A 22,761-nucleotide genomic window follows, 5' to 3' on the forward strand; every position below is an offset into this window, starting at 1 on the left:
AAAACGCGCTGCCATTCCCAGAAAAAGCCACCCCCCAATTAATAGCGGAAGGGGAGGAAACCCCTGCCCACGCCATCTCCGCCGTCCATCCACGAACAGCACCGGCATCCGACGGCCCGCGTACCCCCACCACGTCGCGCGGGGCCCACCCCCACCCCCACCCTCCTCCTCCTGGCTTCCCCCCGTCACCTTCTTTCCTTCCCCCCTCCTTTATTACCCCCGCCCCCTGGCTCCAGCCCGACGGAAGCAAGCGCGACGCCGACGACGACGAACGAGGACCGACGCGCGACCGACCTAGGGTTTCGCGCATTCCCCCGCCCCGCTCCCCCGTCGGCGTCGAGGTACGGCCGCCCCCTCCCGCCCCGGTAGCCCCTCTCGCCGTGTTGCCTCCCGTTCGATTCGCGATCCCGGCGAGGTCGGGCAATCTCGCCGCGCGCCGCGGCGGTAGCTTAGGTTGCTTCGTCGCGCTCGAATTCTTTCCTGCTGTTGCGGGGGTGTTTGGGATGCTTCGGTGGGGTTCGTGGTTCCCGATTCGGTGCGAGACCCAGGGATCATGGAATCGCTCGCTTGTGCTGGAGTTTTTCCCCCCGGAAGCGGGGGATCGGGAACTCGAGATTGGTTTTCGGGGAGCTTGCGCTTCGTGGTAGCTTGCTCTGGTCTCAGTAGTCGATTGCTTAGTCATTACCACCTGGGCGTACTTCCCGGCGACCCAGTCTTGCTGAAATGGAGGGCGAGGTGGGTTGAATGGCATCACGAAGTAGATTCGATTCCCCGCCGTGTTCTATTTTCCTTCAGTATGTACGGGTCTAAGAGTAGCTTCATCCTTGTGATAGAGTCTTGCTGTGAGATTAATGGTTGCTCTTGTTCCTTGAGAATGTGGTATAATAAGGTTGTAGCTTCCTGGTTAAAATTCGGGTGCCTGCATTGGAGCTTGTAGACAGTAGGCTGATGAAATCTTATTTGTTTGGGGTTCAGCTAGTACGATTTTCTGCCATGCTATTCCTGCTCTGCTTTTATTAGGTAGTTATCCTGTAACTGTTGATAATTCCTTTCGTGTATCCAAGGGATGTCAGTTACTCTGTTATGCCGAACTAATATGTGGAATCAATTTTATCAAGTGCAAATTGCATCCCCTTGCTGTATTTCTTTTCTTAAAAAAGACTTAACGTCCAGTTGCTGTTAGCTAGGTTCTTGTTGCTCGGTCCATAAATAGAATTGCGCGCCCATGGCACGAAACCCCTAAGTTTGCTGTCCCATAAGTAAGTAGGTTCTGATCTAGCAGTGTGTGCGCGTCTTTGATTGATGCATACCCTACCTATGATGTGATACATTTTTCGCACCCAATGTACTCTGTAGTGTATTCTGGCAAACTATTATATGTTGATATTTTGAATTCTGAGGGTCGTAACTCACACGAAGAATCGACAGCTTACGCTGATGGAATAATGTGGAGATGGATCTCATCTATTTTTTCCTGAATAATGCATACCATTTTGCACTCATCAAAGTGTCTGATCATCTTTGATTGATGTATATTCTACCTAAGATGTGATACATTTTCCACGCATACTGTACTCTGTACTGTATTGTGGCAAGCTACTATATGTTGATATTATCAATTCTGAGGATTATAACTCACATGAAGAATCGCCAGCTTACGCTGATGAATAATGTGGAGATGGATTTCATCTAAGTTTCTCTGAATACGCATTCCCTTTTGCACTCATTGAAGTGTTTTTAAATCAGAGTGAACGAGTTACGTTCTCGACATAATTTGATATGCATGCAAAGTGTAGTAATATGATGACTGATGAGTCACGAGTTCATGGCTGTTTGCACAATACTTATGTTTCCTTGATTGTTTTGATAGGTCTGCTGAATCTCGAGCAATGGAGCGGTCTTTTCAGTTGAATCCGCATGCCACTCCTTTCGTGCCTGCCTCCAACAAGTCTCTGTTTGCGGAAAGCTTGAAAGGAAAGAAGGACCCCGAGAAGCAAGTAGATGAGACTGAAAAGAATGAGACCGCTGACAAGTCTGCTGGGTATCAACTCCCAGAGTCCCTTTCTTTTGATGACTATGCTGAAAGCCTAGGAAAGATCAACATCTCTACTGAGTCATCATCAAAAGGAGAAGCTGCTGAGGCAAGTCACGCGGGTAATCATCATCTCGCCGTGGTGGAATCTCTCTCGCTGATGTTCCCAGATGTGTCTGCTGACTTCATTCTTGAAGCACTGAAGGCCAATGAATTCGACGCAGTACTCACCATTGATATGCTTTCCGATCTGGTACGCGAAATTCTCGTATCCAGTACACTGATTATTTTTATGGTGTCCTGATGCATTAGATTCTGTGCCTAGTTTTCTGTGCAAGCCTGGTAGCCGAATCAAACACCATGTCTTATTTTATTTTTCTCTAGCCAAAGCACAGCCATTGCCATCTGTAGACAGCATTAGCTGAAACCATTTCTCATTGCTAATGATCTTCCATGCTGAACTCCCTTCGGTGCGAAGCTGATGACAATGTTATGGTGTCCTGATGCATTAGATTCTTTACCTGGTCTTATGTGCAAACCTTGTAGCTGAAGCAACATCATGTTTTTATCCTATAGCAGAACATAGCCATTGCCATCTATAAAGTGTAAACATCATTAGTTGAAACCATTTCTCATTGCTAACGATCGTTCCTTGTCAAACTCTCTGTTTCAGTGCGAAGCTGATGATAATGGCCACTCTGCCGAAGTATCAGAAAAGCCGCAGCACCATGGCCCTTCATCCACATAGGCTGCATGAGAAGTCTCCAGCTACATCTGGTCCAAGCCAACCCTTCTCCACCGTCATCAAGACCCGATGTAGCGGAGTACAATTTCTTGATTCTGCGAAGAATTCGCCCCGAAGTGTTCCATTCGTCGTGCCAAAAGCAACAAGTACTATGTGTTTGGGGTTTTAAATTCCGGGTGGGATAGCTGGTCTGTTTGTTGGAGTCTGCCTCATCGTGATGCCTGGTTGCAAGTTGTACAGCTCTTTTGGCGTAGCCGTTTAGACTCCGGAATTCGACAAACCCTGTGCCGCGGGCTGCGCTTGTTTCATGAACCTATGCATTGCCGTGTTCTCCCGCGTTCCGAGCGGGGAGGGAGACAGATCATTCGCCTTATTTTGGTTGTGTGGTGCGGGTTTACATGGGTGCGAAGGTTTCCGATTTCAGTTGGTTGTGCTTTGCAGAAACGGAGGCGCCTTTGCGTGATTTGACTGAATGTCATATTGAGGATTCTAGTGCAAGATTAATGGCAATTGTCTTCTACTGATATGCCTTGATATGAGTTCGGCTGCTGCAGCTAACCCTCAAGTGGTAGCTGCAGCACATTGTTTTCAATACGATGGCCTGAAAAAGATGCCACCTGTTCAAGTTTTGCTTTATAGTACTCTTCAAAAGGCGAATTGTTGCTTTTAGTCTTACAATTCACCTCCTATCGCCTTTGAGTGCGGTGCAGTGCAGTGTAGACTCGGGGGCTATCAAGAATAATCTCAAAAGGCCCTTCTTGCACACAGCATTCAAAACAAAATAAACCACAAAAACTATTTGAAGTTGTAGGTTTCAAGTTCTACTACGTCTGTAGAATATCCATGACAGCAAATTATTTCCGCGAGATATCAAACGTCGTAGACATCTACAAAAAAATTAATCGGTAGGCTTGATAAAAAAATAGAGTAGTCGGAACAAAAGCTAGAACTTCAGATAATTTGAAAAAGGAGTGTGTTACAAGTATAATAGGAGCAACTGTCGACAATTTGATCGCCCAAAGACGATCATTTCATGGTTTACCGAAAAACAAAGACAAATCAAATCAGATAGTCCTATTTCTCCATCTTGCCGACTCTGCTTCCACCGAGCCAAGTTCGAAAGGATTGAAGATTGTAGCACATTGTTTTTCATTTTCAGTGCCATGGCTTGAAAATCGACAAATTGGCCTGGTCGGCTGGGACCTCATCTTGAATAGGACATCTGAGGAGGGCCTTCTCGCACAACAGCCAAAACCAAAAATAAAGCGCAAAAGATGAATAGATCCGTGGCCGCAACCTCGCGAGTCGCGAAGCGCACGCACACAGAAACAGAACTACGAGCTCCTCGCCCTCGCCTCCCCACTCCACTCCGATTCCCCCTCCGCCGCGCCTCCGCTCGATCTCCGGCCTCCGGGGCTCCAGCCCCAAGCTCCCGGCATTCTCCGCGAGGTTCGTTTCTAGGCCTTCCGCTTAATTTCCCCCAAAGCGGGCCGATCGGTGCCGAGCTCCTGCCGCGATTGGGCGCGGTGGCCGCCTCTGTTCCGGTTTCCGCGTGCGTTTGGGGGTAGGAGCTGATCCGTGGGAGGCGCAGCTCCAGAGGTTCTGGGTTTCCCTTGAAATGGACTTCCTAGCCAGCCCACAGTATGCGGGCTCAGAACGAACAGTGAGGTTTTTCCGTCAGTGGGGCAAGGAGGGTCGGTTCCTTGCAGTTTCGTCAGTCTATGAGTCTGAGGCCGGGGTTCTCAAGTGCGTTGCGTAGATGAAGTTACCGGCCGCCGGAGATTTGTACTTCTTGTTCACAGTTTTGAGTGGAAGATATACTGAATTTGACTCCTAACAGGATGTCTCTTATTATTGTTTTTCTTCAGGAATTGCTATGGAATGCTTGACTGCGAGTTTCGCCGCAAGGTAGGCCCTGCTGTTGGTTATGCACACATCTTCTTTTCAGATACTGAATTCAAAAGGGAAATTCGACAAAATGTGGCGGTTTCTGTTGTCTCTCTTGAGTTAATTTGACATGATATGTTTGACTTTCTTGACAAGGAATGCGTGTATGGAGTATAAATTCGTATGCCCGAGTAAGCCTGCGTGCGAGAAGCAATGGATTCCTGGAAGGGTTCTCTGCTATTTTACAGCTTACACAAACTCTAGCAGACGCTGCAAGGTTGCCACTGGGGTGTGTCCCGTCAGCCCAGTTGTTGGCAGGCGTTCACGCTGGAGATCTTTCGCAGCAAGTTTGAATTTAGAAAATGGGCCTGCACCATCGAGTTCGACATCGTCTTCATCAGGGCAGGCTAGTGAGCAGCTGACCTCAGCCGAGGTATTAGTCAAACTCCATATTATATCGTTTCACATGTGAAGCTCATCATTCTGAGCACATGTGCCACTTACTCATGAAACCAGCTGTTCTTCTGTGTTTACTAAAGAACTGCAAGTTGGCATACTCTGTCTAAAATGAAATGGGGGCTAGAATTGTCCTCATACCTCTCGAAATGGTTATACATATATTAGTTAATACTACTTGTGAAAAGGGAAAAGCAATCATGCTTGCATATGTGGGTGCTTAAGCTATGTAATGTTGGCCACACGTGATGCTTTCGGATCTGTTAAAAGAGGCAGTGGTGATTTATAAATCTTCTCTCATTATTTTGCAGTTGAAATCTCTTTTGGCTGATAAAGAACGAAGTAAGCTTTTGAGAAAGCTAAGTGAAGCAAACCAGCTGAACCGGTTTCTCAAGAGACAGGTTCTATTACTGAAATCATAAACCATACATCAAATTTACTTGATTGATAGTAAAGTGTGGTGTTGTATGACTGGCCTTCTGAGGAATAGTTCGTTGTTCTGTTGAAGAACTGCATATATACATTCATAATTTCTTATTTTCATAATATATATGCCAGGAGCTCTGACCCAAGCTGCTCCTAGGACTCTAACCTGGGTATGTGAGGAGGCTACCACCAAACCACTGACCTGCTCCTTTAGATTCAAAATTAGCCGTCTATCCAGGCTGGATTTGTGAATTGCGATGTAGGTCAGATACGGTGATCTTTTTAACCGGGGAAGGGTCGCATCTAGAACTCTTCTGCTACTTGCATGTTACAATTGTCAGTTCACATGACACTGTCTGCTAACTCAGCAAGAAAATTATCAGTGATCATAAATATTAAAATTCTGAAATGTTATATGTTAGAAGTGGCATAACTGTTTTCCAACTTAAGCTTATCACGGACCAATGAGGTTTTGTGGGAAAAGTATGTTTTGTGTAGACAGCAGCCCGGGATAGAGTTGATATGTAAAAGTCGCATGATACCATTTCTCTTAATAGTGCTAGGTCATTACTAACTAGATCTTATGTTCTACAGTCGCAAATAAAGGATGATGCAATTGTAAAGTTCAGAAGTGAACTTGCTGTTTTGGAACTTGAACTGCAGGTTAGCATTTTCTTTTTCGGATTGTTTAACTGTTATGCATAGTTAATTGGATTGGCTCAAGATGTTGTCTGGTGGTCACGTGTTCCAATTGTTTTGGCCCCCTTTTGTGTCCTGTTTATCAACAAAATACATGTTTGGTCCTTTCTGTGATCATTCAAAAGCAAACTGCACAGTTTTTAAGGTGACTGTTTGGTAAATGGTTTGTTGCTGATCAACCCCCCTTATAATTATGCTGATTTCACTTTGCACAATATTGTAAGCTCTTAGATTTGTCTTCCTCAGTACTGCATGTATATAACTATGTTTTCTTTACTGGTTTTGTTCAATATCGTCTTTTGCTCATGTACGTAACCACCACCTTTGATGTTTGTACTGGAAAACTTTGTGCGTCTTAACTCTTTCTTTATGTCCACAGGCTTTGGTTGGCCTAGCTGAAGAGATTGCTAATTTTGATGTTCCATCAGGGTCAAGGAAGGTAAATGGAAAATATATTCAGTCTCATCTTCTCTCCAGATTAGAAGGTAATTTAGCAGAAAGAGCTACTGTCGGCATGATTGATGCTCTCCATCATTACATTTGTCATTGTTACCTGTTTTGCAAAGACATTTGACAATAGTACGGCAGCTCACTTAACAAACTTTGCCTTGAAGTGGCCCACTGAATTCAAGCCGAATGATGAATGCCTATCCTTGATGCCATATCTCCATAGGATTGAATAGACAGTACTTGAGTTGATTAGTCATGGTCCATGTACAATCCATTGGAAATAAACATTTATTTGCTGTTGATCTGTTGTTAAATTTCTACATATTATAGTGCTACGCTAGGTAGGTCATGGAACTGAGGTTTGGTGTCTTAGGCCGGTGGGATTGTTCCAGTTTGTTAAAGAACTCCCTAGGTATTGACCTGAAATTTGTGGCCTACCCACTGTAAAAAAACATATCTAATTCACTTAAACAAATTGATCCTTTGTTGTATTGATCTGTTTGGTTGTCATAATAAGTCAACTATAAATTCCAGCATACTGGAAGTCACAATTCCGCTAGCATCATTGTTGACTGGCATGGAATACCTAGTGTCCCTAAGCAGGCAATGGTGACTATCCTTTGTCATTTATAACCGTAGTTCTCACTGTCATGTTATGAGTTGTGATATGGATATCTGATATGCAAAGTAGGTAGGTTGACAGTGAGATCCAAGTGCATTTATGGTTATTATAACTGTGATCTGATATTCTGAGTGCTAGCATTTTATGATTTCTCAGATCTAAATTTCGTCATCGATATATTTCTGTCCTCACATTAATAATATTGGAGAAACTTCATGCTTATTGCAGCCTTACAGCAGCTAAATATGCAGAGCAGTCTTTAGTGTGTTCTCACCCCCCTTTGGTGAAGTACAATTGGCATGCCAACAATAACTAAATGTGCTTAGCAGTGCCAACTGCGAACAAATGCTTGTAATATCATTTTTTGTGACATCTAGTTGCATAACAGTATCTAGAGCTGTGTTAAAATAATACCTTGTTTCATACAAGCGTGCAATGCTCTAAGTTAAACTTTGTGCGAAATCGGCTGACTGATAATGCTAGTGTTTGCTTTCCTGCAGCTGTCCATGACAAGGTTATGGTACAGATAAAGGACATTGAGTCTTTAAGACCTCGAGAAGTCGCTGTCCATTGGGTTGGCATGGCTGAGGTAAACAAATGCTTTTTACTGAATGATTATATAGAGTAACTTCTTGCACTGTTATATTTGTCCATTCAGTTTGTAAAATACATTCTTATTCCTCTGCTTTTGTCCTCATTCTCATTTTGCTATGTTCTTACTCACCATGTGTATACAATTCATACCAGAACGTGCAAATTATGGGCTCCTTTGATGGCTGGTCACATGGTGAGGCAATGTCGAGGGAATATTCAGGGGATTATGCGAGATTCTCTGCGACTCTGAGGCTTAGACCTGGGAGGTATGTTTTATCAGTTCTGCGATGCTGCCACGCTCACTCTGATTCATTAAATAAATCATCTCCATATGTTTGTGTGCATAATAAAGCTACGAAATCAAGTTCTTGGTGGACGGGGAGTGGAAACTGTCATCAGAATACCCGATTACCGGTGAGGGATTGACACAGAACAATAAACTTGTCGTGGAATAGCAGGTTTTTGCTGCCCCTTAGAACTGTATTAGGGCTGTACCAGATTACTACCATGGGTGTCCTGCAGCGAAATCCGTGTTGTATGAAATGCAAAGCCCCATTTGCTTGATTGGGTCTGCATGCTGTCTTTGTAATTTTGCCTCTTAACTGATCTACTGAAGCCACTTAGGAAAGGATCCTTCTTCCATGAATCCATGTGCTAGGAGCTGATCAAACTAGTTTGAAACTGTTACTGCATGTAAAATACTCTTCAAGTAATAAAATCCCACCCCTTCTATCATTATTCAAACAATGTACCGTGAGTATACAAAGTTACAAAGTGAATCTGCAGAATTTTGAAAGCTCTACCTGACTCCGACGCACGTCAAGGAAGTGACAAAGCCTCCTCATCAGTAACAGCTGTATGGTTAAGGCATGCTTTAGTAAGGCTAATCTGAGCTACCACAGGAGCTCCTATGGTTATCGGCTACCTCCTGCACCATTAGCCTGACAACAGGAGACACCGCTCCGGCTCCGGCAGCCACAGCAGCGGACGCCGGCAGGCCCGGGGCAACATCAAGGCACTCCTGGAAATCGGCATCGCAGGACAGGAGCACCCACTCATGGTCGTCGTCGAGGTACTTGATGTCGAAGGCGCCGGCATCTAGGCCCAGCCTCTTGGCCACCTCCTCCTTTACTGCTGCTACGCCGGCGGAGCATGGCACCCTGAACCTGATGATGTCCCCTCTGTAGTTCGCCTTGATGGTCACCAGCTCCCCCTCCGCGCCATTGCTGCGCCACAGCAAAGACTTGCGCATTGTGGTTTTGGTGAGAGGTGGAGGATCTTGGCTTGAGCCTTGGGAGGAGGTGTCTTCTCCTAGAGCACTTGACAGGCATGGCAGATGAGGGGCTGGAGCTCGGCGAGAGGTGGAAGAAGAAGCAGCAGTCGGCTTCGGTGAGCAATCCACCGATTCGATGGCCCTGATCTTGCCGAGTGCACGGTTCACCTTGCTGATCTTCCGGAATGGCCATCTTGATATGCCGTGCTGCCTGCAGATGCGCTTCATTGTCGTCGGGCACACTGTAGAACAAGAGTTTCAGACTCTCAGTTGCCTCATCATGCAGTAAATATTTCGGTTTTTCGATATGGGTAGCGGCTTATACGAATGCAAACCAAGTACCAGATTTTCGACATGTTTCAATGAACTTGGTTGGGAGTCAATTCATTGTGGTGTTCATCTTGGTTAATCTGTGTCGAGAATGTTCTTACCGCCGAGGCTCCTCGCAGCATCTTTCAGGCTCCCTGAGAAGTATCCTTGCAGCTCCTTGAGGCTGACAGGTCTTCCGGCCTTCCTTCCGGTCTTCTTCTTCTTCTTCGTCTCCGGTGGTGGTCCGCGATCCTCGGCTCCACTTTGGTCCGCGCCATGGACGCCTCCTGCTTGATCACCGTCCTCCTCGTCTGAATCATTGGTATCATAGTCCCCACGATCGTTCAGTTCATGGGCTGTGTGAGCATCGGCAAGAACGTTCTCCAAGGACAAATCTTGCAGGTCGCTCGTCGCCTCCAGGTGATCGCCGGAGCATTCCTTCCTGATCGTAGCTGTGACGGCGTCCACCATGGCCTTCTGCTCCCCGGCGCTCCTGCAGTCCGGCGGGAGGAAGAACTCCAGCACCACGCATTCCTCCCCTACCTGGCCGTCGTCGCCGACGTCCATGGCGGACTGCGGCAGACGCAGCGGCACGGCGAGGCACCCGGCCAGGCCGTGCATGCGGGCGTAGTGGGCGAGCGGGTAGGCGTCCTTGGACCGCCTGGCGACGTCAGCGCAGAAACGTGGCCCGCGCACCGCCGCCGCCTCGCCCACGAGCCCCTGGCCGCGCCGCAGGTGGTGCTCGGCGCAGGCGTCGCGGAAGCCGCCGTAGTGCGCGCCCAGGTGGAATGGGGCGCCGGCCGTCGTCAGGGAGAAATGCTGGCCGTCGTCGTCGACGTCCGTGCTGGTGCACTGCTTGCACCTGACCCAGGCCTGCGCCAGCGGCAGCTCGTGGGCTTGGCGGACGGCGGCCAGCAGCCCCGACACCTCCGACATGGCCGCCTGAGTCGCCTCTGAGTTGCATATCTGCACATCACATGTTCATAATCAAGAGGTGGCTTCGGAAGTTGCGACTGGTAGATGAACACGAATGGATTATATAACAAGACAAAATTTTGTTTCCAAAGTGCATGTGATTACGCCTCTCTATTGAGTTTGATGCACCAATCAATCAAAAGACTAAGATGTAGAGAAAATGTGTACGAACCCATGGTTCGCAAGTCGCGGCACGCACCTCGGTCGGTGGCACGGGGTGGCAGATCTCCGAGCCTCTCAACGACACTGCCTGCATGCATAGAATGGCAGAAAATGTTAATCGTAGAAGCTTTTAGGATTCATGGCGGCTACCTAGCCAAACATTTCATGGCGGCTGTTTATGCACAAGGAGTAGTAGTAGTTTTTACGGTGGAGCGAGAATGCAAGGAGGAAGCTAGAGGAGAGACGGACGGATGTCTGACCTGGAGGGCCTTGCAGAGCCTGTGGGCCTCGGCGGCGAAGCGGGCGGCGGGGGCGGCGGTGAAGACGAGCTCGAGGACGGCGAGGCAGCGGCGGGGGTCGGCGGGGTCGAGGATGGGGAGGGCGAGGCTGGCCTGGATGTCGTAGATGAGCGCGTAGCTCATGCGCGCGTACTCGCCGGTGCCGTAGAACTGCACGTTGGGCGTCCACTCGGGCGCCCGCGCCTCGAACACCCGCCCCGGCAGCCCGCGCTCCTCCCACGCCGCGCGCTCGCCCTGCCCGCCGCCGCCCACGGCGAACACGTGCGTCAGCGACACCGTCCGGTACTGGAGCAGCCGCCGGCACCTGGAGGGGAGCACGAAGGGCTGCCCGCGGGTCGCCAGCACGCGGCGGCGCTCCCCGTCCCGCGCCGGCGCCCAGACCTGCACCAGCGCGCCGCCTTCGCCGCCGTCGCCGCCGCCGCTGCTCGACTCCTTGTACAGCCGCAGGGCCCGCGCGATCCGCTCCTTCACCGCGCCCCCGCCGTCGGCCTCGCCGAACCCCCCTCCCCGGCCGCCGCTCTCATCACTATCGCCGCCGTCGCTTAGCTGGAGGCTGAAGCCGCCAAGAACTTGCTCCATGTCAGCCTCCACCTCCATCACCATGCCCACCACAAACCACAAACCAGCTACCCAGAAAGACCAAGACAAAAGATCTGCGATCAATGTCGAGCCGCAGCTTCGCAGATCCTAGGTTTAAGCCGCGGGTCAGCGTCGGCTTCTTGTAGGTAGTTTTATCGGTGGGGGGGGGGGCTATGTCGCTGTTAAACAATTGCCCATCGAGGGATTAAACAAGCTTATCAGGTTATTATCATCGCCCTGGCTGTCCCCTCCCCGCAGCTTCATTCATTTGGACTTTTGCGATGCACTTGGACATGTTCCGTGGTACTGTGGTGCTACATGGTTCTTGCCGTGCTTTGGAGCCAAAGGGGTTGGTTTTGAAGGAAGGTAGGAAGGTTATCTTATGTGAGAGCTGCTTTATTTGGACGTGCTTTAAAAGATACAAACTGTTCGGATAGTTTGATTTTGGGAAAAGCTTACCATCACCCCGGCGGATCGCAGCGGCAGCGTCCGCCACCTCCCTTGCATGACACGTGTACAGTGAGGGTTCACATACTGCCGAGCGCGCTTCTGCAACAAAGGCTATGTTTCTGAAAGATATGCGGTGTTGTAGTGATCTATGATGGGTCATGTTTTACAACAAAACCTCTACTATGGGAATTTTATGCAACCAGAACTCGGTTGCAATTTTTTTGCAACAAAACAGTTGTTGCAAAAAAATTCTGCAACAAGACCTATGTTTCAGAAATAGTTCTGCAACAAGACCCATGTTGTAGTGGTGGAGGTGCGTTCGACTCGCTTGATACGGCAAATCTGACGGCTCATGACCTGGCTGGTCTTTTAAAAAGATCAGCCGGCGGACGCTTAGCACGCCCCTTTGATTTTACATGGTAGTGAATTTTCTCCACATTTGGTTTGGAGGAATTCCAACATATGAATGAGGTTCTTGAATGCACCTTTTCTCTCCTCTCTTCTCTAAGTTTGCCCTAATTCATTTGTTCCTAGGCGGCCCCAGTGGCGGCGAATCTGGGCCTCTCAAGGTCTGCCCTGTGAGAGGGGGAGGGGGGGGGGGGGCTACTGCCTTGGTCGGCCATGGCATCGATGATGTGTAAGCAACGTCATCGGCTCTAAGGCGGTGCAACGGTGGAGTGGGAATGTCCCGGCTCGAGGCCATCGTCCCCATCGGACTCTACCACACTGGCTCTGGAGCACGTGCATGGAAAAATTGTTGAATAGGTTGATGAGTTCAGCTCTCCGCTTATGCGGCAATGCATGAATCACATGCATTGCTTTGTTGTGTGGCGTTGTCCCGCGCCAGGGATTTGCGCGGGTGGCTGTCCCCGGGCATGTATGCCATGGAATGATTCGGATTTCAATTTCTCACGATCATGGTGTGTTGGTGTTCCCCTCCATACATCATCGTCTTCTTCAACAAGTGGTATCGGGAACGCATGGTGACTTCGGTTTGGCGGTGCTCTTCTAAGTACTAGGTTCGGGGGTAAAAACCCCAGGTTTGACATTCGATGGTTGCACCTGGCAATGGCGGTGCTTACGCGTCGTTCTTCTTGAAGAGATTGCTTCGAAGATTTCTCAGGTGTGTTCTCCTGGGGTGAACATCCTAGATTTGACCTTCACCCGTTGGATCCGACGACGGAGGCGCTTGCTTTCATGCCCTTCCTGAAGGCATTGCTTCTGTAAAACTTTTTTGTCGTAGTTTGTGTGTTATTGAGGGCGGTGGATGATGTTGCTGATTGTTTGCTTGTTGTGTGTCATAGATCCCGCTGGCTCTCCTTCTTCTTCAGTTTACATTTTTTATGTGCATCGCCGATTGGTCCGACTTGGTCTTGATATTATGTTGTTGCAGAGACCGAATGTAATTGGTACCATCTTAATTTTTCCATAAAGTCTATATTATTATATTATAACTTTGTCAAAAAAGCATATCATCATGATATTTAAATCATGTTTTTCTTTTTTATTCCCTGCACTTTCTTCCAGTGTGTTATTAGCACTTGCTAGCGGCCACCATTATTGACGATGAACAAACATATACTTCATCCTTCCAAAATATAGTGCATATTATATTTTTACAAAGTAAACTTTGTCCAAATTGATAGTGAAGATTATCTACATATACAGTATCAAATATATACGGTGGAAGTATATTTCATGATGAATCTAATGATACTAATTTGGTATTATGAACGTGTATTTTTTCATAAACTTGACCAAGTTTACAAAGTTTTATCTTTTTGTATAAAAGTCTAATACATCATATTTGAAACAGAGGGAGTGCCACTTAAAAACATTTCAATTTAGAGATAATTTGAAGTTGGCAAAAAATAACACATCACTCGTTTCTTGCTAGGGATAGGCATAGAGTAAAAAAAAGCTTAAAATCTGATGTCAGATTTTAAGGTATGACAAATCAAATGTTTTTCATGGTAATTTATGTTGGCGCGAGGATGACAAATTTAGTTGACGAGCTTGACAAGTTTCTGAAAAAAGAACAAAATGAAATGGATTTGCCATGCTTGCTAACTGAATATGTCACCCTCGCAAACATAATTTGCCATAAAAAACCATTGATTTTCCATGCACAAAAATCTAACGTTTTCTCTGGATATTCGGGTGAATAAATCCTTGTTTTGCTACTCAAAGATAAGGATTGCTACTGGAAGATTAGGACCAAAGGTCAAGCAAGAAGGGGTCGGCACGCGAGGAAGGTAGTACCGGCTGGTGATCATCTACTCCCCTCCCCACGGTGGAAATAGCAAGCTCGACCGGCGGTGTGGTGTCCGTTCAAGCCCCAAAACGGCAACCCAAGTAGTGCCAAAGCAAGAACCGACAAGCTACTCGCTGAAGAAGCGCACTACGTCTTCCTTCAAGAAGGACTTGGGAACCCAACCGGTGATGGCTACTGACCACGCTAGCTAGCTTCATATACTAGCGTGATGCATGCAGTGCATGGCGCCCTAGCTAGCTGCGATCGATGTCGAGCCTCGGCTTCCCGGCGGATATGCCGATCCACGGAGATTAGATCCGTGTTAGTTAGTGCAATCGGGTGATTAAACAAGCTTATCGTCATGTTGCCCCCCTGCCGCTTTGGACTTTGTTGGCGCTGCAATTTTCTTTCATTTGTTTAAGTCACTGGTCTACTTGGTTAGTATAGCTCCGTACTGCCGCTTTAGTTCTTCTTTCTAGGGCCTGGGGGAGGCTCCTCTGCGATCACAAGCAAAAGACTGTAGTAGTATCGATTGATTCAAGTTTTTTTTTCCTCTAGTATGGTGCGTTCTACTCCATCCGTTTCGAATTATTGAAAAAGAATAGATGCGTTCTTAAATTCGCTCAAATCTATAGAAAAATATCAACATCTACAGCGCTAAATTAATTTTATGTACGAGTCTTTTCACACTATAGTAACATATTGTTTTAGACTTGGTTAAATATAGATATGGTTATATGTCTAGGATGTTAAAAGTCTGCTCTCTCCGGTAGTGGGTGATTAGGCATCCTATAGATATGGTTATATGTCTAGGATGTAGGTTGCTTATCAATTGATGAGGTGATGCATCAGGTGTGATGAAAAAAGTGGTGTGATGGTGTGTTTTGTTGTATCCAGACTCCTATTTTCATAACGAAAATGGGGGCCACGTGGCCCCTTTTATCAAAAAAAAATATAGAGAAATTCAAGATTGGACAAAATTAAAATTACAAACAACATGAAATGGAGAAAGTAGATTTGCGGGACAAAGATCTGATAGATTCTTTGGATCGGGGTAGGCTAGATCATCCGGTAAACCTACCTTCTGCTTGTCCAGACGAGGAACTCCCGATGCCGGCCATGGTGACGGTGGCCGGTGATGGCAGAGAGTGGATGGCGGCGGTGGTGTGCTTCCCGTGAGCACTGCGCTAACCCTAAATCTGTAGGGTGTGTCGGTGGGGTTTGTGGCAGCGATTAACCTCGTAAGTCGTGCCCCGGACCCACCTCTGTTTATATAGCACGGGTCACAGGGGCCCACCAACCATGGTTTGGTTGGGCGCCCCCGATCAGGGCGCGAGTCAAGGGCCTGGCAGGCCGTTGGGCCTGCACAGAGGAGATCAACCTAAATTCTCCCCCTTGATCTCAGCTTTACTTTTGACTTTATACTTTCTAGTTTATTTGTTTCATCACATATTGATACATAGAGCATGTTTCATCGTCACAGCTTAGTTGCCGATATAATCATACAGCTACAACATACGTTATGTTCAGAAGCAAATTCTGTTCCTTTTGGGTCTATCCAGAAATCATAAGGCTTTCCCTTAAACCCATGCCGGCTAAGTGTTCCTTGAACACATTGGGTGGTAAGCCTTTCGTTAGCGGATCCACAATCATATCCTTTGTCCTTATATGCTCGAGACTTATAGTCTGATCCTGGGTTTTATCTTTCACAACATAATACCTTATCTCTATTGTTTTGGCAGCATTACTCGACGACTTGTTGTGAGCGTAAAATACTGCGGGTTGGTTGTCGCAGTACATCTTTAGTGGTTTGTGAATACAATCTACCACTTTCAAGTCGGGTACAAATTTCTTTAGCCATATCGCCTGCCCCGTGGCTTCGAAGCATGCTATGAATTCTGCATACATCGTGGATGATGCAACTATTAACTGTTTGGAGCTTTTCCACGAAATAGCTCCCCCAGCGAGAGTGAAGACGTATCCTGACGTGGATTTTCTATCATCTCTGTCCCCCGCAAAATCTGCGTCTGAATACCCTTTTATCTCTAGGGAATCACTTCTCATGTATATTAGCGTGTAGTCATTCGTGCCTTGCGCATAACGCAATACTTTCTTTACCATCTTCTAGTGCTCTAGGCTTGGATTCTCTTGATATCTACCAAGTACCCCGGTGATAAAAGCTAAGTCAGGGCGAGTGCACACTTGTGCATACTGTAAGCTGCCAACTGCCGAAGCATATGGTACTGCTTTCATTTGATTGATCTCATACTGGTTCTTGGGATGTTGGAATTTCCCAAAACTATCGCCCTTGACTATAGGAGCAGGTGTGGCTTTACTCGCATGCATATTATACTTTTTAAGAACCTTTTCTAAATATGCTTTCTGCGATAGTCCTAAGACTCCATTGTTCCTATCTCAGTGAATTTCTATGCCCAAAACATATGATGCTTCACTAAGATCTGTTATGTCAAAATTTAAGGATAAGTATTTTTTTGTTTCTTGTAGTAGACTAACATCACTGCTAGCAAGCAGGATATCATCCACATACAAGATTAGGAAAATATATTTCCCATTTTTAAACTTTGCATAAATGCAATTATCCTCAATGTTTTCTTTAAATCCAAAACTTTTAATCATTTGATTAAACTTTAGATACCACTGCCGAGAGGCTTGTCTTAATCCATAAATGGATTTCTTCAGGCGGCATCCCATATTTTCCTTGCCTTCCATGATAAAACCCTTGGGTTGTTTCATGTAGACCTGTTCTTTTAAATCACCATTCAGAAATGCCGTCTTAACATCCATTTGATGTAACTCTAAATCAAAATGTGCAACTAATGCCATTATGATTCTGAAGGAATCCTTACATGAGACAGGAGAAAATGTCTCATTGTAATCTATCCCTTCTCTTTGTGTAAATCATTTTGCCACGAGTCGTGCTTTATACTTTTCTATATTCCCTTTAGAGTCATACTTATTCTTGTAGACCCATTTACAGCCTACTGTTTTGGCTCCTTTAGGAATTTCCTCTAAGTCCCAAACATCTTTGGAACTCATCGATTTCATCTCGTCTTCCATTGCCTTCATCCACTTCGATGAATGAGGGCTTCTCAAGGCTTCTTCATATGAGGTGGGATCTTTTTCCATATGAACCATTTATGTGTTATAAACTTTAAAGTTAGTAGAAATAGTTGACTTTCTTGGTCTTGTAGACCTTCTAAGGGCCTCAGTTTCTGGCACATTCTGTGCCTCAACTTCTGGCACTTCTTCTAAAATTTGCTATTGCACCTCCCTTTCATGCTCAACAACGGGTTCAGTTGGCTCCTGACGGACAGGTTCCAGGTCTACCCCTATGGTTGTCATGTGTGGAGTTGCAACTGTTGGAAATATGCCCTAGAGGCAATAATAAAATGGTTATTATTATATTTCCTTGTTCATGATAATTGTCTATTGTTCATGCTATAATTGTATTAACCGGAAACCGTAATACATGTGTGAATACATAGACCACAACATGTCCCTAGTAAGCCTCCAGTTGACCAGCTCGTTGATCAATAGATGGTCATGGTTTCCTGACCATGGACATTGGATGTCATTGATAACGGGATCACATCATTAGGAGAATGATGTGATGGACAAGACCCAATCCTAAGCCTAGCACAAGATTGTTTAGTTCGTATGCTAAAGCTTTTCTAATGTCAAATACCATTTCCTTAGACCATGAGATTGTGCAACTCCCAGATATCGTAGGAATGCTTTGGGTGTACCAAACGTCACAACGTAATTGGGTGGCTATAAAGGTGCACTGTGGGTATCTCCAAAAGTGTCTGTTGGGTTGGCACGAATCGAGACTAGGATTTGTCACTCCGTGTAAACGGAGAGGTATCTCTGGGCCCACTCGGTAGGACATCATCATAATGTGCACAATGTGACCAAGGAGTTGATCACGGGATGATGTGCTACGGAACGAGTAAAGAGACTTGCCGGTAATGAGATTGAACAAGGTATCGGGATACCGATGATCGAATCTCGGGCAAGTACTATACCGGTAGACAAAGGGAATTGTATACGGGATTGATTGAATCCTCGACATCGTGGTTCATCCGATGAGATCATCGTGGAGCATGTGGGAGCCAACATGGGTATCCAGATCCCGCTATTGATTATTGGCCGGAGAGTTGTCTCGGTCATGTCTACATGTCTCCCAAACCCGTAGGGTCCACACACTTAAGGTTCGGTGACGCTAGAGTTGTAGAGATATTAGTATGCGGTTAACCGAAAGTTGTTCGGAGTCCCGGATGAGATCCTGGACGTCACGAGGAGTTCCGGAATGGTCCGGAGGTAAATATTTATATATAGGAAGTCCAGTTTCGGCCACCAGGAGAGTTTCGGGGTCATCGGTATTGTACCGGGACCACCGGAAGGGTCCCGGGGGTCCACCGGGTGGGGCCACGTATCCCGGAGGGCCCCATGGGCTGAAGGGGCGTGGGAACCAGCCCCTGGTGGGCTGGTGCGCCCCCCCTTGGGCCTCCCATGCGCCTAGGGTTGGAAACCCTAAGGGGTGGGGGTGCCTCCACTTGGCTTGGAGGCCAAGCCACCCCTGGGGCTGCCGCCCCCTTCCCTAGATGGGATCTACAAGGGGTTGGCACCCTCCTAGGCCCCTATATATATAGTGGAGGGGAGGGAGGGCAGCCGCACCTGAAGCCCTGGCGCCTCCCTCCCTCCCGTGACACCTCTTCCTCCCCGCTTGTGCTTGGCGAAGCCCTGCCGGGATCCCGCTACTTCCACCACCACGCCGTCGTGTTGCTGGATCTCCATCAACTTCTCCTCCCCCATTGCTGGATCAAGGAGGAGACGTCTCCGCTCCGTACGTGTGTTGAACGCGGAGGTGCCGTCCGTTCGGCGCTAGGATCATCGGTGATTTGGATCACGACGAGTACGACTCCATCAACCCCGTTCTCTTGAACGCTTCCGCTTAGCGATCTTCAAGGGTATGAAGATGCACTCCTTCTCTCTCGTTGCTAGTATCTCCATAGATTGATCTTGGTGATGCGTAGAATTTTTTTAAATTTCTGCTACGATCCCCAACAGTGGCATCAAGAGCTAGGTCTATGCGTAGATTCTATGCACGAGTAGAACACAAAGCAGTTGTGGGCGATGATTTGTTCAATTTGCTTACCGTTACTAGTCTTATCTTGATCCGGCGGCATTGTGGGATGAAGCGGCCCGGACCGACCTTACACGTACCTGAAGGAAATATGCCCTAGAGGCAATAATAAAGTTATTATTTATTTCCTTTTATCATGATAAATGTTTATTATTCATGATAGAATTGTATTAACCGGAAACATAATACATGTGTGAATACATAGACAAACAAAGTGTCACTAGTATGCCTCTACTTGACTAGCTCATTAATCAAAGATGGTTATGTTTCCTAACCATGAACAAAGAGTTGTTATTTGATTAATGGGATCATATCATTAGGTGAATGATCTGATTGACATGACCCATTTCCATTAGCTTAGCACCCGATCGTTTAGTATGTTGCTATTGCTTTCTTCATGACTTATACATGTTCCTATGACTATGAGATTATGCAACTCCCGTTTGCCGGAGGAACACTTTGTGTGCAACCAAACGTCACAACGTAAATGGGTGATTATAAAGGTGCTCTACAGGTGTCTCCAAAGGTAGATGTCGGGTTGGCGTATTTCGAGATTAGGATTTGTCACTCCGATTGTCGGAGAGGTATCTCTGGGCCCTCTCGGTAATGCACATCACATAAGCCTTGCAAGCATTACAACTAATAAGTTAGTTGTGAGATGATGTATTACGGAACGAGTAAAGAGACTTGCCGGTAAAGAGATTGAACTAGGTATTGGATACCGACGATCGAATCTCGGGCAAGTAACATACCGATGACAAAGGGAACAACGTATGTTGTTATGCGGTCTGACCGATAAAGATCTTCGTAGAATATGTAGGAGCCAATATGGGCATCCAGGTCCCGCTATTGGTTATTGACCGGAGATTTGTCTCAGTCATGTCTACATTGTTCTCGAACCGTAGGGTCCGCACGCTTAACGTTACGATGACAGTTATTATGAGTTTATGCATTTTGATGTACCGAAGTTAGTTCAGAGTCCCGGATGTGATCACGGACATGACGAGGAGTCTCGAAATTGCCGAGACATAAAGATTGATATATTGGACGACTATATTCGGACACTGGAAGGGTTCCGGGGAAGTTTCGGATAAAACCGGAGCACCGGGGGGTTACCGGAACCCCCCGGGGGGGTTAATGGGCCTTATGGGCCTAATGTGGAGAAGAGGAAGGGGCTGCCAGGGCAGGCCGCGCGCCCCCTCTCCCCCTAGTCCGAATTGGACAAGGAGGGAGGGGCGGCGCCCCCCCTTTCCTTCTCTCCCTCCACCTCTCCTAGTTGGACAAGGAACGGGAGGGGAGTCCTACTCCCGGTAGGAGTAGGACTCCTCCTGCGCGCCTCCTCTAGGCCGGCCGCACCCCCCCCCCTTGGATCCTTTATATACGGAGGCAGGGGGGCACCCTAGAACACACAAGTTGATCTTCGTGATCGTTCCTTAGCCGTGTGCGGTGCCCCCTTCCACCATATTCCACCTCGGTCATATCGTAGTAGTGCTTAAGCGAAGCCCTGCGTCGGTAGAACATCATCATCGTCACCACGCCGTTGTGCTGACGAAACTCATCCCCGAAGCTTTGCTGGATCGGAGCCCGGGGAGCGTCATCGAGCTGTACGTGTGCCAAGAACTCGGAGGTGCCGGAGTAACGGTGCTTGGATCGGTCGGATCGAAAGACGTACGACTACTTCCTCTACGTTGCGTCAATGCTTCCGTTGCGGTCTACAAGGGTACGTAGACAACACTCTCCCCTCTCGTTGCTATGCATCATCATGATCTTGCGTGTGCGTAGGAAAATTTTGAAATTACTACGAAACCCAACAGTGGCATCCGAGCCTAGGTTTTATATGTTGATGTTATATGCACGAGTAGAACACAAGTGATTTGTGGGCGATATAAGTCATACTGCTTACCAGCATCTCATACTTTGGTTCGGCGGTATTGTTGGACGAAGCGGCCCGGACCGACATTACGCGTACGCTTACGCGAGACCGGTTCTCCCGACGTGCTTTGCACATAGGTGGCTTGCGGGTGACAGTTTCTCCAACTTTAGTTGAATCGAGTGTGGCTACGCCCGGTCCTTGCGAAGGTTAAAACAGCACCAACTTGACAAACTATCGTTGTGGTTTTGATGCGTAGGTAAGATTGGTTCTTGCTTAAGCCCGTAGCAGCCACGTAAAAACTTGCAACAACAAAGTAGAGGACGTCTAACTTGTTTTTGCAGGGCATGTTGTGATGTGATATGGTCAAGACATGATGCTAAATTTTATTGTATGAGATGATCATGTTTTGTAACCGAGTTATCTGCAACTGGCAGGAGCCATATGGTTGTCGCTTTATTGTATGCATTGCAATCACGCTGTAATGCTTTACTTTATCACTAAACGGCAGCGATAGTCGTGGAAGCACAAGCTCGGCGAGACGACAACAATGCTACGATGGAGATCAAGGTGTCGCGCCAGTGACGATGGTGATCACGACGGTGCTTCGGAGATGGAGATCACAAGCACAAGATGATGATGGCCATATCATATCACTTATATTGATTGCATGTGATGTTTATCTTTTATGCATCTTATCTTGCTTTGATTGACGGTAGCATTATAAGATGATCTCTCACTAAATTATCAAGTAGTGTTCTCCCTGAGTATGCACCGTTGCGAAAGTTCTTCGTGCTGAGACACCACGTGATGATCGGGTGTGATAGGCTCTACGTTCAAATACAACGGGTGCAAAACAGTTGCACACGCGGAATACTCAGGTTAAACTTGACGAGCCAAGCATATACAGATATGGCCTCGGAACACGGAGACCGAAAGGTCGAGCCTGAATCATATAGTAGATATGATCAACATAAAGATGTTCACCAATGAAACTACTCCATCTCACGTGATGATCGGACATGGTTTAGTTGATTTGGATCACGTAATCACTTAGAGGATTAGAGGGATGTCTATCTAAGTGGGAGTTCTTTAAGTAAATTAACTGAACTTAAATTTATCATGAAACTTAGTACCTGATTAGTATCTTGCTTGTTTATGTTTGATTGTAGATAGATGGCTCGTGTTGTTGTTCCATTGAATTTTAATGCGTTCCTTGAGAAAGCAAAGTTGAAAGATGATGGTAGCAATTACACGGACTGGGTCCGTAACTTGAGGATTATCCTCATTGCTGCACAGAAGAATTACGTCCTGGAAGCACCGCTGGGTGCCAGGCCTGCTGCAGGAGCAACGCCGGATGTTATGAACGTCTGGCAGAGCAAATCTGATGACTACTCAATAGTTCAGTGTGCCATGCTTTACGGCTTAGAATCGGGACTTCAACGACGTTTTGAACGTCATGGAGCATATGAGATGTTCCAGGAGTTGAAGTTAATATTTCAAGCAAATGCC

General features: G+C 46.9%; 3 protein-coding genes across 4 annotated transcripts; 2 read left to right on the forward strand and 1 right to left on the reverse strand.

Annotated features, from left to right (window-relative positions):
• The first annotated feature begins 206 nt into the window (after nucleotides 1–206).
• Nucleotides 207–3,301, forward strand: LOC125512608. Its single transcript, XM_048677704.1, has 3 exons — nucleotides 207–341; nucleotides 1,871–2,285; nucleotides 2,706–3,301. Exons 2-3 carry the CDS (start codon nucleotides 1,890–1,892, stop codon nucleotides 2,778–2,780), a joined length of 471 nt encoding a protein of 156 aa, XP_048533661.1. The 5' UTR covers nucleotides 207–341; nucleotides 1,871–1,889; the 3' UTR covers nucleotides 2,781–3,301.
• Nucleotides 3,302–4,036: 735 nt separating this feature from the next.
• Nucleotides 4,037–8,649, forward strand: LOC125512607 (protein PTST, chloroplastic). The gene is made up of 9 exons (XM_048677702.1): nucleotides 4,037–4,226; nucleotides 4,646–4,685; nucleotides 4,821–5,097; nucleotides 5,432–5,521; nucleotides 6,141–6,209; nucleotides 6,625–6,730; nucleotides 7,818–7,906; nucleotides 8,065–8,177; nucleotides 8,264–8,649. The coding sequence occupies exons 1-9, from the start codon at nucleotides 4,052–4,054 to the stop codon at nucleotides 8,364–8,366; spliced, it is 1,062 nt and encodes a 353-aa protein (XP_048533659.1). The 5' UTR covers nucleotides 4,037–4,051; the 3' UTR covers nucleotides 8,367–8,649.
• Nucleotides 8,622–11,669, reverse strand: LOC125512606 (protein NLP3-like). Of its 2 annotated transcripts, none has more exons than XM_048677701.1 (4): nucleotides 10,891–11,669; nucleotides 10,668–10,718; nucleotides 9,616–10,459; nucleotides 8,622–9,426 (listed from the first exon to the last, which is right to left on the reverse strand). In XM_048677701.1, exons 1-4 carry the CDS (start codon nucleotides 11,530–11,532, stop codon nucleotides 8,795–8,797), a joined length of 2,169 nt encoding a protein of 722 aa, XP_048533658.1. In that variant the 5' UTR covers nucleotides 11,533–11,669; the 3' UTR covers nucleotides 8,622–8,794. The 2 variants fall into 2 exon arrangements, with proteins under 2 accessions (XP_048533658.1, XP_048533657.1); XM_048677700.1 differs by having other exon boundaries at nucleotides 10,641–10,718.
• Nucleotides 11,670–22,761: the final 11,092 nt, after the last annotated feature.

Source organism: Triticum urartu, chromosome 6, assembly GCF_003073215.2.
Source record: "Triticum urartu cultivar G1812 chromosome 6, Tu2.1, whole genome shotgun sequence".
Lineage (NCBI taxonomy): Eukaryota > Viridiplantae > Streptophyta > Magnoliopsida > Poales > Poaceae > Triticum > Triticum urartu.

What these genes read in the sequence shown, in the direction of transcription:
- LOC125512607 (XM_048677702.1), top strand. Translation starts at nt 4,052, where the DNA reads ATGAATAGATCCGTGGCCGCAACCTCGCGAGTCGCGAAGCGCACGCAC. An exon ending in AGCAGCTGACCTCAGCCGAG is followed by an intron (nt 5,098 to 5,431) that starts GTATTAGTCAAA and finishes ATTATTTTGCAG; the next exon opens with TTGAAATCTCTTTTGGCTGA. An exon ending in TCTTCTCTCCAGATTAGAAG is followed by an intron (nt 6,731 to 7,817) that starts GTAATTTAGCAG and finishes GCTTTCCTGCAG; the next exon opens with CTGTCCATGACAAGGTTATG.
- LOC125512608 (XM_048677704.1), top strand. Translation starts at nt 1,890, where the DNA reads ATGGAGCGGTCTTTTCAGTTGAATCCGCATGCCACTCCTTTCGTGCCT. An exon ending in TTGATATGCTTTCCGATCTG is followed by an intron (nt 2,286 to 2,705) that starts GTACGCGAAATT and finishes TCTCTGTTTCAG; the next exon opens with TGCGAAGCTGATGATAATGG.
- LOC125512606 (XM_048677700.1), bottom strand. Translation starts at nt 11,532, where the DNA reads ATGGTGATGGAGGTGGAGGCTGACATGGAGCAAGTTCTTGGCGGCTTC. An exon ending in GGCTCTGCAAGGCCCTCCAG is followed by an intron (nt 10,719 to 10,890) that starts GTCAGACATCCG and finishes CTATGCATGCAG; the next exon opens with GCAGTGTCGTTGAGAGGCTC. An exon ending in TGCTGCGAGGAGCCTCGGCG is followed by an intron (nt 9,427 to 9,615) that starts GTAAGAACATTC and finishes CTTGTTCTACAG; the next exon opens with TGTGCCCGACGACAATGAAG.